Source organism: Octopus sinensis, linkage group LG2, assembly GCF_006345805.1.
Source record: "Octopus sinensis linkage group LG2, ASM634580v1, whole genome shotgun sequence".
NCBI lineage: Eukaryota > Metazoa > Mollusca > Cephalopoda > Octopoda > Octopodidae > Octopus > Octopus sinensis.
The window spans coordinates 11452847-11471214 of record NC_042998.1 but is presented as its reverse complement, the minus strand read 5'-3'; the positions used below and the strand labels follow the sequence as shown (position 1 = coordinate 11471214).

The 18368-nt window shown below is 33.1% G+C and overlaps 1 protein-coding gene across 2 annotated transcripts in view; it reads right to left on the bottom strand.

Moving 5' to 3' along the window:
• Window positions 1–2248: 2248 nt before the first annotated feature.
• LOC115230213 (zwei Ig domain protein zig-2-like) overlaps window positions 2249–18368 on the bottom strand; it is an 83518-nt gene continuing 67398 nt past the window's right edge. Inside the window, exons 6-10 of one of the 2 annotated variants that reach the window (XM_029800430.2) lie at window positions 10941–11015; window positions 10002–10037; window positions 7688–7842; window positions 4826–4945; window positions 2249–2706 (exon numbers count right to left, since the gene is read on the bottom strand). In XM_029800430.2, the coding sequence (XP_029656290.1) occupies window positions 2689–2706; window positions 4826–4945; window positions 7688–7842; window positions 10002–10037; window positions 10941–11015 (404 nt within the window). In that variant the 3' untranslated portion in view covers window positions 2249–2688. The remainder of the gene's footprint in view (window positions 2707–4825; window positions 4946–7687; window positions 7843–10001; window positions 10038–10940; window positions 11016–18368) is intronic. The other variant, XM_029800438.2, reaches the window with a different exon arrangement.

The following is an 18368-nucleotide window of genomic DNA, read 5'->3' as shown; positions in this document are numbered from 1 at the left end:
ATACATATATAAACAAATACATATATATGTATTTATATATATCCAGTATATTTTTGTTGTATAAACATGCATTGAATTTTTATAATAATATTTCTGTCTTCCGGTCTAGATTTCTCAGTATTTTTATTGGTCTCCTTTTCATTATAAGGTTAATTGTTGTATGTGTTGGAGTGTTTATATTAATAAATAATAATGAAATTGAACAAAATAAAGAGGAAACTGACAAACAAGTATATATATATGCTGTAAATGTATGTTTGTGTGCGTATATGTAAGTATATGTAGGTATGTATTTGTTATATATATATATATATATATATATATATATACATATATATATTTACTGGATATACATAAGCAAACATATAGGGTGTTTAAAAAGTCTCTCCGCAGTGATTTTCTTCATCCTGACTCTCCAAGATGTATTTCAAAACATGTGTAGAAGAGTGAACCTCTGTATTGAAAATGAAGGACAATACTTTCAACACTTCTGGTAAAGTTTTTAAAGTCCTGTAAAGTCTAATATATTCTATTGTAGTCTTATATCATCTTATAGATATTAATTTTATTTTGCAATAAAATACTTACTGCAGAGAGACGTTTTGAACACCGTGTGTGTGTGTATATATATATATGCACATACACACACATATAGATGTAGAAGCATACATACATACATACATACATACATACATACATACATACATACATACATACATACATACATGCATACATACATACATACATATATATATATACTGGACATGCGTATGTGCATATACATATATGTGTACACATATGCATAAATTTATACACACACACACACACACACACACACACATATATATATATACACACATATGCACACACACACACACATAGAGATGTAGAAGTGTGTGTATATATATATACATATATATATGTATATATATATATATATATACATATATAAATAAATATATATATATACATATATATATGTATATATATATATATGCATATACATATATGTGTACACATATGCATAAATTTATACACACACACACACACACATATATATATACACACATATGCACACACACACATAGAGATGTAGAAGTGTGTGTATATATATATATACATATATATATATATGTATATATATAGATATAGATATATATACAAATTTATATACATACACATACACACATATGTATATATACACACACACATACATTCATATATATTCACATTAACGTCTATACACGCAAAGCGCACACGCACACGCACACGCACACAGACACACACATATGTATATATGTATATGTATATATATCACAACATTGAAAACAAAAAAGCGGTTCTGGGGAAGTTCGGTCGCTGCTCTGGTTTGGTCCGGTCAAGTTTTGTTTGAAATAGTTTGAAATTATGTGCAGAAAAACTGAATTACTACTAATAATAATAAAAAAAAATAATAATAATAATGATAATAATGATAATAATAATAATAATAATAATAATAATGATAATAATAATAATAATAATAATAATAACTACAGCAACAATGAAAATAATATTTTTCTAAAATAATAATAATAATATAATAATAATATAATAATAATAATGATAGTAATGTTAATAGTGAGAAATAAAATGATAATAACTTAGGATTTAACAAATACAACAACAGCAGCAACAACAACAAAAATTGCAACAACAGTAACAGAAGTATTCTGTAACATGGTTTTGTTTGTTGGAATGGGAAGAGGGTGGTCTGTGGTAATATTTGTGATGGTGGTGGTATTGGTGTAGTAGTAGTAGTAGTGTATATTAGTAGTGGTAATAGTAGGAAGCGAAGGTAGGGATAATTTACAAAAATAAAATTTCACAAATAAATATTTTTTTTTTCCTGTTTTTCTTTTTTCTTTGCATTGAAAGAAGGCAGATGAAATAAAAAGATTGTTGTAAATTTAAAAAAAAAAAGGATAGAATTAATTTTTTTACTCTTTATATTCTGTGTGTGCATGTGTTTATGTACATGAAGATATGTGTGGCGCGCGCGCGTGTACTTGCGCGTGTGTGTGTGTCTGCGGATGTAAGTGTGCTTTAATTAAAACTTTTCACATTTACTTTTCTAATTAATTATTGTGTCGTAATCTATGTGTATAGTTGTTTATGTTTTATAAATAACGATTAAATGAACAATTTGTGACTAGGATGTGTTTTGTTTAGTTATTGTTTATCATTTATTTTTGTATGTTTATATGTATTTTTTTAACTGGAATTGAAAACTACTCGTCAAAAAAAAAATGAAAAAAAGAAAAATTATAATAAAAAGAAGCATTCCAAGGGAGAGCACTTTGTGTTTTCTTTTTTTTTTTACTTCTTTTATTATTAGTTCATCATATAGTTTTTCATGTCAGTTTTCACTAGCCAGATAGTTTTAAGGTGTCTATTCGTATGATTCGTAATTTATCAGCTATCATAAATATTTTGTTTTAAATGTTCCTTTTCTTCGAGTCTGTCTGTCATTCTTTCTTCCTCCTTTCCTTGTTTACTTCTTTCTCCCTGTCATTATATATTACTTTCTTTTCTCTCTTCTTTTCTCTCTCTCTGCTTTCATTTTTTAAATTTTATTTTTGGCATAGTGTTGGGTTACAGTGGGTGCTATTTCCATAAGTTTCCCCTTCCCGAAAATGGTATGTTAAATTATTTTTTATTTGAAACCTGAAAAAAAAAGAAGCAAAAATATATATATATAATAAAATGAAATGAAATAAAAATTTGTAAAATATTAAATTGGACTAGACATTATTCGCCGTACATCTACGACCATTTCACTGATTTTCTACTTGACAGTATCTGGTTACTGATTCCCTGTGACTGAATCCTAATGAATTACTTTATCAGGTGTAAAAGTCGAACTTGGTTAGGGAGACTCTAGTTGCAAGAATAGGTAAACGAGAGAGATCTCTGATACTGGGACTACTAGCAATTAAAAATGCGAGTAGGACGGATTGAAAAGATAAGAAGCAACTTGTGGATGCTATATCGGTACACCTCATACATTTATAGTTTATTCGGGCTTAATTATTATTAGCGTGTTATATTATTAGCAAGTGTGGTGATCACACACACACACACCACACACACACACACCACACACACACACAAACACACAGATTTATTGCAGCCAATGCTTAACCTTCGACGTTTCTATTCCCTGATCCTCAGACAAAATATTGTTACCTTTCAACTTACTCTTTCATTTTGTTTTCCTTTTACCTACATGCATGTACATACACATACACATTCTTACACACATCCTTGTGCACACGTTCGCACGATCTTCTGGAATTAGTAGACAAATCTTATTCAAAACTCACTTTATGGCTCGATCAGCTAAAGTAAGCCTGTTTGATAAAATCACACCTGATCCTATACAACAACAACAACAATGACAATATAAAGGCGAATTGTCAATGAGTTAAAACAATGATTCTCATTCTATCTCAACTAGGGTTAACTGCGTTTTGCTGTTGATTCAGTGTGAATAGTATTTAAGTCCTTAGATGACTGCTAACAGATTAAAAGTTAATTCAGCAATACAAACTTTCAGTCACGAATATCTTTTATTTTTTACTTTTACTTATTTCGGTCATTATACTGCATCCGTCATGGGGCACCACCTTGAAGAATATTTAGTCGAAGGAATCGACCCCAGTATTTCTTTCTTTTGAAAGCCTGGCACTTATTCTATTGATCCCTTTCTCCGAAGTGCTAAGTTACGGCGAACTAAACATACCAACATCTGTTGTCAAGCGGTGGTGGTGGACAAACACAGACACAAAGACATACGCGCGCGCACACACACGCACGTGCACATACACATACACACACACTTACTCATATATACAGCGTGCTTCTTTCAGTTTCCATCTACCAAATCCACTCAGACGACTTTGGTCGGCCTGAGGCTATAGTAGAAGACACTTGCCCAAGGTGCCACGCAGTGGGACTGAATCCAGAACCATGTGGTTGGGTAGCAAGCTTCTTTTAGATTTCTTTCATAGATATAAAACAAATTCTCTATAAGTTTAGGGATTATAATCAATGTTCGCCACAATATATAACTGGTACTTATTTTTATACAGGTGAAATTTTAACATACACGTTTAGTTTGCTTGACCTCATATGGTAAAAAGCTGGCCTAAAATGACCTTGTACGACTACGTATTCACCAGATATGTTACTGAAAACTATCAATTATAACTCCTTACGAGTGAAAACTTGGCTGCTAATATCCTAATCTTTGTTAATCCGAACAAATTTGTTGAAATAAAATTATATGGTTTAGAATTTTAAATACGTGATATGTATAAACATCTGATTAATCTGATATAAGCACAGTAGCTGAGAGATTGAGATACAAACTGATAAATTGCTCGTTTAATATCCAAATAAAGTGTGAATGTGCCGTTTATTTTGGCTTAATTTCAGTGTCTTCAATCCATGATAATTATACTATTCGTTGTATCCACCTACCCTCTCACATTGCACATACCAGGATTTTAACAAGAGAACACTAGCTTCGTCTGTAGTACTATAGTGGTAGCGATGAGATAAGAATTGCTGTACCTTATGTTGGCAGACTATGAGGTTAAGGTTATCAGGTCTTCAGACTCATTAAGATCTGGCTATAAGAACAAATTGAGAGCACTGAATTCTATTGAAAGGCAATATCCATAGATTTATTTTTGTTTTTTGAGGTTTTTATCTGGTTAAAACTCAAAATAATCTAAAACAAATAATAATAAATGAAGAAATAAAATAAGTTGTTACTTACCAAATATACGCTTGATGAAATAGAATCATTACCAAAATCATTTTCAGCTTTACAGTTAAATAAGAAGAAGTGTTCATTCAAATGCCAGCTTTCAAGAACCAGATCACCATTTGCTAGCAACTGTAAAATAAGACAAAATACCAATTTATTATTACGTAAGGCGGCGAGCTGGCAGAAACGTTTAGCACGCTGGGCGAAATACTTAGCGGTATTTCGTCTGTCTTTACGTTGAGTTCAAATTCCACCGAGGTCGACTTTGCCTTTCATCCTTTCGGGATCGATAAATTAAGTCGCAGTTGCGAATTGGGGTCGATCTAATCGACTGGCCCCCTTTCCAAAAATTTCGGGCCTTGTGCCTAGAGTAGAAAAGAATTTATTATCACGCCCAAATTTAGCCTCTATATCTTATTGCAACGAGATTTCAACTCGAGCCAAGACAAAAGGAAATTAAGCATTTTAATCTATTTGTTCTGCTGCTCTAATGAGTTGGTCATATCAAACATTTTGAATACTCTATAGTTTATGAGAAGTAATTATTTCACTTCATTTAAATCATTTGTTTAATGCGCTACCGTTTAAAACATTTATATTCCCCGTTTAGTTAAAAAAATAATACCATTATTAGAAAAAATTCGCGTATGTTGTAGGATTTAAAATTACGATGTCTCTTCGATGCAATTTCACTTCACACATTATGTTCTTGGAGAAAACATGCACAATCAAGTTTCCATATCAATATATTTTGAAAAGATAAGTGGGAGGGGGAAAATATCCATTTCGCTGAATGGGCACACGTTTTTGTTTTGATTAATGACCAAGATTTTGCTCTATCTCTTTACGGCGTTTATGTCCCAAAGGAACAGCATGGGCATAACGAAATATAATTTCGATTCTGCTATAAAGGTAATAGCAATTTATAATGATTTTGTTGCAAGAATCATGCAGCAAGTCGTATGCTCGTGGCGAGGCGAAACCATAAACTGTCACCCTCCCTTTGGCAAGTGAAATTAATTTTGGCGGTAAGAACTAAACCCCTTGTTTCATTATCACAATTGAAAAGCGCCTATCTTTACTTAAAAAAAGAGGTGGGGTTGTAGACGTATGACGGAGAATTATTCAATAACGTGTTTGCTTCTATCAGAATCGTTTACCTTTAAAACGAGAAAACAAAACCGGCGTGTAAAACATATTTCTGTTTACTTTCTCTGTTCATTCACATAAGCTGTAGAAATTGTTGCGCACGTACACAAACAAAGAAATTTTCTAGACATTTAGCTGTTATTTTAAGCAGTTCATTTTCAGTTTTAGACAACAGGATGAGGTGGCGAGGAGTGTATGTATTAATTTTGGAGTTCTTCATAGAAAATTTGAAATTAAAATTTTTTCTATATTCTAAATCTCTGTATTTTCCCAAGTAGATTAAATAAAAATTGAAAAAAGTTAAAAATTTTTAATTTGCGTGGAGGAGGAATTAAAAATTTTGGAAAACATGGTTTTGCGCGTATTCGGAATCTCCGTCATGGAAAGCATAGGAATTCGTTGAAAAAAATCGGAAGGGACGTATAGGGGGAGAAGCCACATCCCCTATGTGGGCAAGGGCCAAATTTTGACCCCCAACTAAAACATTCGCCGAGTAATGAAAAACGTTCATGCCAAATATGGTACAGATTGATCCAGCGGTTTGGCCGAGAATAGAGAAGACACACACACACACGCACACATATATATGTGTGTGTGAGTGTGTGTGCGTATGTATGTATATACACATACGTATATACACATGTACACACACACACAAACATATACACAAATACATATACACACATACATAGATACATATAAGTAATATATGAATGTGTGTGTATATATGTATACAACAAGCCTCCACTCAGTTTCCGTTCCCCAAATTTGACTGAGAAGTCATTCCTCACCTGAAGGCATAGTAGAAGACATTTGTCCGGGGTACAATGCAATACAATAATTATTTTGATAATTAACTTTGTTTTGTTATTTAAACACCATTTAGATAATATAAACCGAAGGGTAAACTGTTCATTTTTGCATAAAACCTTCATCAGCTAAGCAAACACTAACTTTTCATCAGGTTATTGTGGTAGGTCTAAGTGAACTAACTCTGAGACCCAACTTCAATTGGTCTCAAAGAAACACCCTTCAGTTTGAAACTCGGCAAGAGCAAGTCCTAATTTCATATTTCTTTTTAACCTAGCCCCAGCATTTATATTTATTGATTGGAGAATGTATTACACCGATTTCTGGCGGTGTTTGCAGTAGTAAAAATAAAAGCAAAAATTATGTTGATTGCGAACTGAATGGTTAATCGATGCAGTTGTACCATCTATGTCTTTAAGCATCTTAACAGAATTCATTAACAGTTAACCTAAAAAATATTTTGAAATATTAGGAGTGGTTGTGTGCTAAGTAGCTTGCTTACCAACCACATGATTCCGGGTTCAGTCCCACTGCGTGGCACCTTGGACAAGTGTCTTCTACTATATCCTAGGACCGACCAAAGTCTTGTGAGTGGATTTGGTAGACGGAAACTGAAAGAAGCACATCGTATATGTATATATACATACACGTATGTATATGTATGTGTGCTTGTGTGTCGGTGTTTATCTTCCGAACATCGGTTGACAACCGATGCAGGTGCGTTTACGTCCCCGTAACTTAGCGGTTCAGCAAAAGTGTCCGATAGAATAAGTACTAGGCTAGGCTTACAAATAAAAGTCCTATGGTCGATTTACTCGACTAAAGGCGGTACTCCAGCATGGCCGCACTCAAATGACTGAAAAAGTAAAAGAATAAATAAATTTTGTAAAAATTATTTGAATTTTTTTTTACCTTGTAACCAGGCGTGCTTGGTAGAATCTTTTTCTTGTCCTTGTACCAGCTAATTGTTGGTGTTGGAGTACCTTGAGCTCGGCAACTTAACTGGACAGCTGTGCCAGACTTCTCAATGCGATAAGTGGTATAGGAATAAATACGAGCTCCCATTCCTTTATGGAAGAAATGAAATAAAAAAACGTGCACTTTAAAAGAAGAAAACTATATATATATATATATATATATTATATATATATATATATATATATATATATATATATATATATGTATATTTATTTATTTATACATATATATCTACACGCACACGCGCACATACACCCACTCTCACTCACTCACATGTACACATGCACACAGAATGAATTTATTGTGTGAAGCTCTACAACATAGTTTTGCTAACAATTCTAAGCATAACTTTTTCGAAAATCTTAAGATATATTCTAGCAATTGAAATTCCGCTTAATTTGATAGAATCAAATGATTTGAAAATGTCATCCAAACATTTTAAAAATGGAAATTATTAAACTCATAGATAAAGGAGAGGACACTTTCTTACATATACACAAAGAGAAATAGTAACGCTAAGACATTTTTTTTTTGTCCTTTCTGTTTCTAAAATTAAGTTTCATGCTGACAAGGATTTTAAAGAAGAAATCATTATGTAATATAACTCTTTCTACCTTAGCCACAAGGACTAAAAGTTTGTGGGAGGGTACTAGTCGATTATAGTGATCAGCAAGGGCTGATTTTATCGACCCCGAAAGAGTGGAAGGCTAAGTGGACTGAGCGGAATTTAAACGTAGAACATAAAGACAGATGAAATACCACCAAGCATTTTGCCTGGCGTGCTAACAATTCTACCAGTTCACGGCCTTAAATATTTATGTTTATGTTTATGTTTTCCAGTTTCAGCTCTTGAGCTGTGGCCATGCTGGGGCACCGCCATTTGATTTATGTAATATTATTTCAAATCAAGGTGACGAACAGACAGAATCGTTACTGGGTAAAATGCTTAACAGAATTTCGTCCGTCTTTATGCTCTGAGTTCAAGTTCCGCCGAGGCCGACTTTTCCTTTCATCCTTTCGGGTTGAACACCTTGAACTTAACCGCTCGCCCGAAATTTCTGGCCTTGAACCAAAATTTGAAACTAATATAATATCAAATCGTCAGGCAGCGAGCTAGCAGAATTGTTAGCATGCCAGATAAAATGCTTAGCAGCATTTCGTACATCGCAACATTCTGAGTCAAATTCTGCCGAGGATTACTTAACCTTACATCATTTTCGGGTTGATAAACCAAGTATCAGTTGAGGACTGTGGTCAATGTAATCGACTTAACCCGCCCTCGAAATTGCTGGCTTTGTGTCAAAATTTGAAATCAATATATCAAATTGTTTGCCCTAGCTTTGATTTTAACTTCAATAAGTGAGCCATTGAGAAAAAAATCTACGCGGTATCGAAATACTTGAAATAGAAGCTAAATCTTTCAAAAATCATTAATTAGAAAGAGAGTAGGAGGAGAAAAAGGTAAGATAGCCGACGTGGGATTTGAACACAACATTTGAACTCCGGCATTTCGTTCGATATTCTAACGACTGAACAAGTAATCGACACCAAACAAAAATTAATCTATTAACTATGTTAGCATTTAATACTGCTTCTGTCTTTAAATACTTAAACTTCAGAAGTTTCGTTTTCAGCTTCATGAGTCAAGATGTGGTTACAGTCTGGCTCCAAATCAGCTCAAAGTAGAGCTGTGATGAAAAACGTTCAAGATGTGATCATTCTGTTTTTAATATATGATATATTCAGGGCTATGACAACGTAGATATTCATATTTCCTTCCTCTTACAAGTTTCTAGGGTGTGAGTTAAGTGAAATTTGATGCTTCTTTTTCAGCAGACACTTAATCTTAAATACTCTCTTATTTTTTGTGCACTAAAATTAATCAGTTTAATTTGATTTTTAATAACAAATTCGCTAATATATATCAGACTTAAAAAATTGACACCAATTCTATTTTTAGGTCATACACTCACAAATTTATTAGCATTGATTTAAAAGAAAATGGTATGTCTGACATGTATAAGTGAGTATATTTATAGGACACATATTTGTACCTACTCACTCGTTCCACGTGCACCTGGCTTTATTTATATCTTTAGTGTGTAATAATCCTTTAGGTAATATAGAACACTAAAACGTTGCCGTGAAGAACAGTGGTTGTAAAAGCCGACATAAACCTAAACAATAAGAGATGTCTTTTAATGAGATAAAGTCGTGAATTAATCTTGATTTATCGTAGTATACTCACCGTTAGAATTACATTGTTCCTTTGCTGGAAATCTTCCTGCAAAGAAAAGGCGAAAGAGAAAAAAATATATAAAAAAAGAAATATTTAAATAGAATTCAGTAAATAGTTAGCTTAAACTCATTAAATAGGTTTTGTCAATGGTTGGCTTAAACTTGCTTATTTAGATTTAAAACCGTCACCGCTAAATACTTAGTAACATTTTTTTCTAGATTTTTGTTGTTTAATGTGCTATTTAATTTTCTATTGCGTAATTTTGTATGGGATGAATTTACAACAATTCTCAAGAAGCAAACGAGTACAGATATTTTACGAGATCCGACTGTACCCTTTTCTAATTAACACATGCTAATTTTGTTAATTACTTGTTTATTTATTTATCTATTTTATCTGATTATACTTGTCCTTTTTTTAGCTTTATTTTACAAATTATAACAAAGTAAGAGTGGTTAGCTGAATCGGCCTAGATAATTGTATATTCACCAAATCACAAGAGCTCATATTCAGCCAATAGAAGCTTAGCAAGAACCATTAAACTGAGTCATTTAACAAATGCTGTGTTAAGCAGAGGAAGACTACAAACTAACATTGAGGTTTTTTTACTCGGGTAGAAACGTGATGAAGGTGGTGAAGATAATAGAAATAATGATAATTGAAGTGGATTCGATGATGATGATGATGATGCTGATGCTGATGATTTGGGAGGAAGAAAAGAAAGGAGAAAGATGTTAACTGCAAGGCAAGTCTAAAATCTGACACACAAACAGTTTATAAAGCTGTACAAATTACAAGTGCATTCTTAGTTTGAGGGTTTAAGATGCGCGGAAGGAAGATGGATACAGCGAAGACGTGGACTACAGAAAGAAGAGGAAGATCTAGCTGAGAAATAGTTTAGACACAATAGAGAAGTCGGGATAGCATTCTTGGGGATATGAATCTCACCGGAACATAGCATGTAGTTGAGAATTCGAAAAAGAAAATCTGCACCATACGAATTCTGACCAGTGACAGGACAAGCTGAAAAAATAAAATTGTACTTCTCGTAAAGATCACCGCTGATGATGCATAAGGCAAAATGAAAAACAACGATAATAACAATAAAAATAGGCGCAAAAGAAAAGAAATAAGCGATAAATAGTAATAATTTAGTAATAATTTTGGTACAAGGCCAATAACAATAATAATAATTATAATAATAATAATAATAATAATAATAATAATGATAATAAAAGGAATAAAGCTGGGTAGCTGAGTGGATGCATGAGCAGACATATGGATGGATGGATGGAAATAAATCTTGGGAAATAAAAAGATTTCTCAGGAATAAGAAATATTGCCAATGTTGTTTATTCCTCAAGCAAACTATGTTATTAATTTCATGGGACTGCGGGAAAATTAACTTTAAGAATCTCTGAATCTGAAAGATTCAATCTTGTACTGTTTTATATAAGGCATCTAGAAAGTAGATCGTAACTAGCCTAAGTCCTGAGTGACCCAGATCATAAATGAACCTGAAAGGTCTTGGGGAATAACCTGAATAGAAAGTGACCCAGATAATAAGAGACCCGGTCACCAGGCGAGTAACATGACCTAGAAAGCGGCCCAAGCAGAAAAATTAACACCAACAGGAAATTGTTGTTGGCAGGTGTTAGCATTAAGTACGTAGTTTTAATGACGCTTTCAACAATTTCAAATCTTTAGTCATTCTCGGTGAAGAACAATGAGTTCAACGAGTTTTCTTTTCTTTTTTTTTTTCTATAAATCTTTGTTAATTATAACACTTTATCTCTTATGAGATCTCAACATAAAGACATTTTCAATTACTATTTTAGCTACCTGCTTCTTCACTCAACAAAGGAACCTCTATGTCGTTGTTCGGCATGCCAGAAATGACAGCCAAGATTTTTCTCAAATCACACCCTATCGCCTTAAAAATAGGAAATAAGGCATTCTTAGATAGTCATTGCTAGAAAAAAGACTGGGTCATCATAGGTTTGCTCGATCAGAACAAGAATTGCTTGTGCAATATTTTCTATCCTGATTTTACCCAAACTATATTCTCTGTAACTTCATTCTGTGGAACACCCTCCATGTTTGTCTTTCCTTTTCAATCATAAATCCACAAAAGTTCAAACACCTATAAATCTTTTTTCCTTCTCCGGTCTGGTATGTCTAAGAACGCTGTTCCACCTCTTAGTACAATGACTTCGAGAAATATATTTGGTATATTTACCAAAATAATAAAAATCTCGAGAAAGAGAGATAGCTGCTTCTGACAAGAACTTAATCTACTACGAAGCAATGAGCAAACTTTAGCTTGTAAACATTACGGTCAAATCAATACACCGTAATCTTACAAAAAGTACACATTGAACTCTGTAATTCAGAGTATACTATTCTTCAATAATAAGACTGTTTGGTCACAATAATAATACAAATGTTAACTATCATTTCCTCTTTTAGCAAAATAAGTGGTTTTCAGATATCCTCTATAATGACTTTCTTTATTGCTCCAGAGTTTTCGTTGAAATTTTTTTCACGACTATGTAGAGAACAGAATTACAAAACAAAAAAGGAAAAACGGTGCTATTATTCAACTTTAAACTGAAGAACATTTTTTGTTACTGTTATAATGTGGGACCCTCGTCCACTTGTATGTTGCTGTCGACACTGTAATATTCTTGTCACCACTAGTATGTTGTGGTGGTAATCCACGTCTTATTATCTCTGTCTCGTCTATCGTGCTATCGCTGATAGCTCCGTAAGACAATGACTTTGTAACATCTAACTTGACGGTAACTCGAACTCGTATATATCACGTAACTGACACTGACTCCAACTGAGAACTCGTACAATGACTCCACTACTCGATCCACTGACGTCGTCTCACTTTATAGTGGCTGATCATTCCACTTGTCCCGTGGGAAGGGTGTAACATTTCCGCTACAACATCTGCCCTTTTAGTTTTTTTTTCTTTTTGGGAAGCAAGTAATTTTATTTTACTTTATCCACCCCAGATCCCTTTTTTAGTTTTTTTTTATTTGTACTACTTAATATTTTTTCTTTTTGGTGTCTATTTCTAGGAACTCTGTGTTCTTCCTTTTTCTTCCACTTGTGCACATGGGTTCAACCACCCGTAACGGTGTTGGTACCTGGAATGTGTCATACACCCATTCTATAGTTACTTCCAATCTGTTTGGTTCATTTTCTATGAATCTCTTCTTTAATTGGTTTCTGCGTCTGTTTTCAATACCTTTTTTGCTTTTATCTCATACATCATTTTCTCTATGTACTTTGTAATTGCGCCTTCTTTCCAGTATTGTTTTCCGTTTTTATACGACCTCATGTACAGTTTATCACCAAATCTGAAAAAAAAATTGATATGTCCTTCTTGGCACTTTTTTGGGGTTTTTTTTCACATAAACCATCGGTGCTGCCCAGCCTGAGAGGTCAATTTTCTTAATTATAGGTAGACTTTCCAGTATTTCCAACTCTTTGTTGACCTGGTCTATCGCCGCAAACGGCATGTTCCGTTTGGGTCTACTTGTATATTGTTTGGGTTCACTTGTATGTTGTTGTCGGCACTGTAATATTCTTGTCATCACTATTATGTTGTGGCGGTATTCCGCATCTTATTGTCTTTGTCTCGTTTATCATGCTATCGCTGATAGCTTCGCAAGATAACGACTTTGTAACGTCTACCTTGACGGTAAATAGAACTCGTATATATCACGTAACTGACACTGACTCCAACTGAGAACTCGTACAATGACTACTACTACCGACCCACGACTCTCTGTACTGGTTGACGTCGTTTCACTTTATAGCGACTGAGTCATACCACTTGTTCCATGGTACGGGCGTACCATTTCCTCTACAACAGTTACCACTCAGAAATCATAGTGTTTAATGGCTTTAAAAATTATATAGTCCTAAGGGGACTATCGCAGAAACTAGCTGAGGCTTATTTCGAAGTAAATAGTGTGGCGCTTTACTTAGTAAAAACCTTTGATATGGCCATCCATTGCATTATATTAAAAGGGTTTCGCAAGAAGGCTAGTAGTATATTTGAAGGATGGGTAAGCAGAAATCAGGTTCCGAGAGTAGTTAATTTACATTAACTACTATGTCTCACTCTATACATTTTATGTCTCCAGTACACCGACAAAATCACTAATTAGTATTACAGTGGATTGAAGCAGCACATAGGAACTATAATTGTGAACAAATTCACAATTATAGCAGCCTACGAAATAACTGATTGACCAATTCGCGATTAGACCAAGGAAGGACTCGCAACGTCAGGCACAGAAAATACAAGTTGTACAAATTTTAGATCTTTAGATGGCTAAAAGCTACCTCAAAATGTCTACGACATGAGAGAAGAAACACTAAAATTGCAACCACACTCATACCTTTTGGCTTCACTATAACTAGTTCAGTGCTATAAAAGAAGTCACTCATATAACCAATTATCAAATTCAGAAGGCATGTGTAAAATGTAGTCAACTTTATCCATAAAATTCAATGAAAAGTAAGAAAATTCTTCAACAAAGGAAAACTAGGAAACGACAGTAAAACCATTACTATTTGGTGAATGACGATGAAATTCGAGGCAACCAGTAACAGGCAGCAATTCAGAGTATAAACATTTTTTTAAATGCCTACTACGAAAAAACAAGGAGTAAACTGGCATAACTGAGCTCAGGTTTTATATCTATTATGAATGCATATTGCAGACGAATAAAATATTCGAAATAACCAGAAATAACCTACATACATCGATATTGTCTTGGAACTCCACACAGTGCCCACTTATCTTCCAGAATACGACGACTTTATATATACTCGATCAAAAGAAAGTGCCAGAATGGCGTCAACTCAAATTCCAACGCTAAACTTCTGTTGAAGCAGAAATAACGGCAACAATAATAAGGAAATAATTTAGTTAACATTAGAAATGAGTTTTAGTGATGCCTAAATGATCTATATATTGATTTAAAATAAGCTGAATAAAAAAAATCAGAACACGTCCGATGAGATGATATAAAGTGAAATGCTGAGATATAAGAAATAAACTTATATAAAAACGTAATAAACGAACGGTGATTGCAATAGGCGTTAATAGAACTGAACCTTGTTTTCTAAACAGTCATATATCATAGATTAATAATATTTTGAATAATTTGGGTTCCCTTCTTAAATTACAGTAGCAGAAATTTACAATAAATGTACTGATGTATAAAACTGAAAGCTAAAAGAATTAAAGTATATTGATGTTTAATCAATCATAATTTACTTTATTATATACATCTCACTAGCTTTGTTGTACTTTTAGGAAAAGTGGGCATATAGTTTTGAGTTTAAATGAACATACAAACAATAACATAACGATTAAAAATGGAGGTTAAAATATTTGAAAATGTACTGATTCATCCATCCCTTTTCAATAAAGTGTAATTGTTTTTCCTTCAGATAACTACATCTATTTTAAGCATTACACTTCCCAATAAAAAGACAGCCTCATAAATACACGAATAATTTCATGAATCGTTTTAAAAATGATCACTTCTCTTTATATGATTCATTCCTGTGAAAAGGACAAACAGGTTATATAACTCAATGAAGGAGTTACATGAATTAATTGTTAATATTCTGCATTATTTTTTGAAATGAAAACATTAGGTAAATTTAATTCAAAGAAATGACGAATTATGCATAGCAATATCCGTGTGTACATCTATCTATCTATCTATCTATCTATCTATCTATCTATCTATCTATCTATCTATCTATCTATCTATCTATCTATCTATCTATCTATCTTCCTATCTATCTATGTGTGTGCATTAGTGTATATGTATATTTATATATATATATATATATATATCAGGGCATCTCATAAGTTCTGTTCGATTTTACCTTTTTAAAAATTGAATGAAATTTAATAGTATTTTAGAATGTCTAATAGAATTAAAAATTATTTTTATGCATTTGTGTACATTTAAAGTAACTAATTATTTTTTCAGAATAATAGAATTAAAATTGCTTTGATTAAAACCCTTTCTAACACGGAAGTATCGAAAGAGCATTGAGGCACATAATGCTTATGAGTACAAAAAAGAAAACACTGCAGCCGATGTGACTCGAAGCATACACTCACTTTATGGGAAAGAATGCTTGAATGAAAGAACTTGCAGAAGATGGTTTGCAAAATTCAGAAGTGGAGATTTCAGCCTTGAAGATGAAGATCGAACAGGACGTCCAGTTGAGTTTGATGTTAAGCTCCTTGAGACATTACTTGAAGAAAATCCTGCATTATCAGTTGAAGAATTGGCAATAAAGCTTAGCTCAAACCATACAACTATTCATCGTCATCTTCAACAACTTGGAAAGGTTCCTAAACTTGGAAAATGGGTGCCTCATGAATTGTCCGAATGCAACCGCGAATCCCGAGTTGACATCTGCTCTTCTCTCCATTCTCGCGAACTCATTTCACCCTTTTTGGATAGACTTGTGACTGGTGACGAAAAATGGATCTTCTATCGAAATGTTAAACGTCGTAAACAGTGGCTTGGTAAAAGGAAAAAGCTCAACCACAACCGAGAAGGGAAATTCATGGGAAAAAGGTTCTCCTCTCTATCTGGTGGGATTGCAAAGGAGAAATTCACTTTGAATTGTTACCACCACCTAATGCAACAGTCAATGCTCAAGTCTACTGTTAGCAATTAGAGCGTTTGAACCAAGCTTTGAAGAAAAAAGATCCGCTTTAGTAAATCGAAAAGGAGTGATGCTTCATCAGGACAATGCGCGACCCCACACTGCAAAGATCACATCACAGAAGATCGAAGAGCTTGGTTGGGAAAAATTCCTCATCCACCTTATTCTACCGAGCTACCTCCTTCAGACCACCATTTGTTTCGTAGTTTACAGAATCATTTGGGGACATAACTTTCGCAAGTCAGGAGGAAATCGAAACTTACAATTCAGAGTTCTTCGCATTGAAACCAAAAGAGATTTATATTGATGGGATTAAAATGCTCGTAAATAGATGGAAGGACGTCATAGATAATCAGAGAAAGTACATTGATTATTAAATTTCAATTAAATATAACATTTGATCACTTGTTTTCTGTATTCAAAATTCGGACAGAACTTATGGGACGACCTGATATATATATATATAGTTATATTGTACACGGCAAGCACAGCGTTCGAATCTGCGGTTGATATTGAAGTTTTTTTCCAGTCTTATTCATATGCAGTACAAAATAATTCTTTATTTTCGCAAAATTTACCTTCCGAATTGCAGAAATAAATAAAACGTAGCGGCAATTATGACTTTGAAAGTGAAGGAGAGATAATTCTAAAATACCATTTCATAAATTTCTCAAGTTACTTTACGTGCTTAGAGAAATGACAGTCTGATATTCGTTAGCAGTTAAGAAACAACATTGGACTTACGATTTTGTTTATTTGGCCGCGTAATCAAAGTATAGTCTACTCAAAGTAGCCCATAAAAAAATTAAATGTTTGCTTTTAGACATAACTAAAATTCAAATATATGAAAGAGGCAATGAGATGATCCATTTCTTAATTTAGTGAAATTCTTTTCTGAGATTGTGAAAGAAACACAAATGTAGCGGCAGGTGTTAGCGACATTTAGTGACAAGGGTAAATATTCTACAAGAAAATGAAAAGTTAATGTCCTAATTTAGAGAAAAGAAATATGATATTTTCTTTTCAATAAATTCAGAATGTATTGTGTGCAGCATTCACTTTATCATCTTTGAGTTAATTATGGATATTTATTTTATTAGCTCATTTGAGTTACTCCCCTTAGGGTTTCTGAATCTATGCATGTTTATGTATATATTACTTATTTATATATTGTATACTATTATTTTATATTGTATTATATATGGTGTACACTATATCTAAATTTGGTAAGTGATCTGGCACCACCTTTAAGCCACTGATGCTTAATCATTGCGGATCGACGATAAAAAAAATATAATATTTAATGTAATGTTTTTTATGTATCCCGTTTGAATAACCTAACATATTTATGTATGTATTTGAATTAAGCACCTAATACTTTGCCCCTAAAACCTTGAGGCAATTTAGATACATATATATATATCTACAAATATAGATTTTGTTGATATCCAGTATATTTAACTGTGTAACTGTAGATGTATTTACGTGGCTTTGATTTACAATATCTAACACTTTCTGACAATTCACTTGTATTTTACTAATATATTGCATACTAATATATAGATATACATATACATAGATACACATGTATATATCTGTTCTGCAGTCTACATAAACTTTCGATGCCTAATGAATAATTCTGATTTATGG